Source organism: Calidris pugnax, unplaced genomic scaffold (assembly GCF_001431845.1).
Source record: "Calidris pugnax isolate Ruff unplaced genomic scaffold, ASM143184v1 scaffold6, whole genome shotgun sequence".
Classification (NCBI taxonomy): Eukaryota; Metazoa; Chordata; class Aves; order Charadriiformes; family Scolopacidae; genus Calidris; species Calidris pugnax.
In genome coordinates, this window is record NW_015090761.1 from 554,296 (window position 1) to 555,780 (window position 1,485).

The following is a 1,485-nucleotide window of genomic DNA, read 5'->3' on the forward strand; positions in this document are numbered from 1 at the left end:
GGGGTTCAGGAGTGGGGGGGGGCATCCCGGGGGGGGCACAGGATGTGTGCTGCTCCCCCAGACATGGGGGGGGATTTTTTTAGAGGGGGGGGATGCAGGTGGCGAGCTCCCCATCGCACCGTGCCCCATTTTGGGGTTCAGGAGTGGGGGGAAAGGGTGTGTGGGGGGGCGACGGAGGTGGTGGCCCCCCCCTGGTAGCGCAGGCGGGCGTGCTTCTCGCAGTAGAGCTCGTCCCCCCCCCAGAAGTGACCCCTCATCTTGAGGTTGAGGCCGCAGTCGGCGCAGGCGTAGCAGGAAGGATGCCGGTACCTGCCCTCCTGGATCCTCACCGCCTGCGTCCTGGGGGGGTGGAAAAGGGGGACACACACACACACACATCATCAGGAAGGATGGAAAGGATAAATCCTGTCCCCCTCCTCCTTTTTTTCCCCCCCCACTCACGCGATGGTGCTGCCACATTTCTCACAGACGTGAAGCTTCTGGACACCGGCCACCGGTTTGCGGGCGCTGGGGGAGAGGCGGCTGGGGAAGGGGGCTGTGGGGCCAGCTGTGGGGAGAAACCGGGTGAAACTCAACCAGGGCAAGCGTGGGGGTCCTGCACTTAACCCCCCACACCGGGACAGGTTGGGGGTGACCTCCTGGAGAGAAGCTCTGAGGAGAAAGATCTAGGAGTCTTGGTGGACAACAAGGTGACCATGAGTCAGGGATGGGCCCTGGTGGCCAAGAAGGCTCCTGGGGGGCATGAGGAAGAGTGTGAGCAGCAGGTGGAGGGAGGTCATCCTGCCCCTCTGCTCTGCCCTGGGGAGGCCCCAGCTGGAGCACTGGGACCAGTTCTGGGCTCCCCAGTTCCAGAAGGACAGGGAACTGCTGGAGAGGGGACAGCAGAGGCTCCAGAGATGAGGAGGGGCCTGGAGCATCTACCTTCTGAGGAAAGGCTGAGGGCCTTGGGGCTTTTTAGTCTGGAGAAGAGAAGGCTGAGGGTAGACCTTCTTAATGCTGACAAGTCTCTAAAGGGTGGGTGGAGAGAGGATGGAGCCGGACTCTTTTCAGTGGTTCCCAGTGAGAGAACGAGGGGCAATGAGCACAAGCTGGACCATGGGAAGTTCCATTCAAATCTGAAGAATAACTTTTTTGGGGTGAGGGTGGCAGAGCCCTGGCACAGGCTGCCCAGGGAGGGTGTGGAGTCCCCTTCTCTGGAGATCTTCAAGCCCTGCCTGAGTGACATGCTCTGGGCAACCCTGCTTTGGCAGGGGAGTTGGACTGGATGATGTCTAGAGGTCCTTCCAACTCTGACAATTCCCTGCCTCACCTCCGCCTTCATCCTCCAGAGCCTCCTGCAGCAGACGAAAGGTGCTGGATTGTCTCGGGGCCGCCCGCAGCTCCCGGTTCTCCTGCAGCATCTTGTAGACCTCAGAATCCTCTTCCAAGCGCCTCATGGCCGGCTCCGAGCCCAGGCTGCGGGACGGCACCCCAAAAAAGGAGGGG

At 61.5% G+C, this 1,485-nt stretch overlaps 1 protein-coding gene across 1 annotated transcript; it reads right to left on the reverse strand.

Moving 5' to 3' along the window:
* Nucleotides 1-70: 70 nt before the first annotated feature.
* PDLIM2 (PDZ and LIM domain 2 (mystique)) lies at nt 71-1,452 on the reverse strand. Its single transcript, XM_014954941.1, has 3 exons — nt 1,310-1,452; nt 442-547; nt 71-339 (listed from the first exon to the last, which is right to left on the reverse strand). Exons 1-3 carry the CDS (start codon nt 1,434-1,436, stop codon nt 138-140), a joined length of 435 nt encoding a protein of 144 aa, XP_014810427.1. The 5' UTR covers nt 1,437-1,452; the 3' UTR covers nt 71-137.
* Between the last annotated feature and the right edge of the window lie 33 nt (nt 1,453-1,485).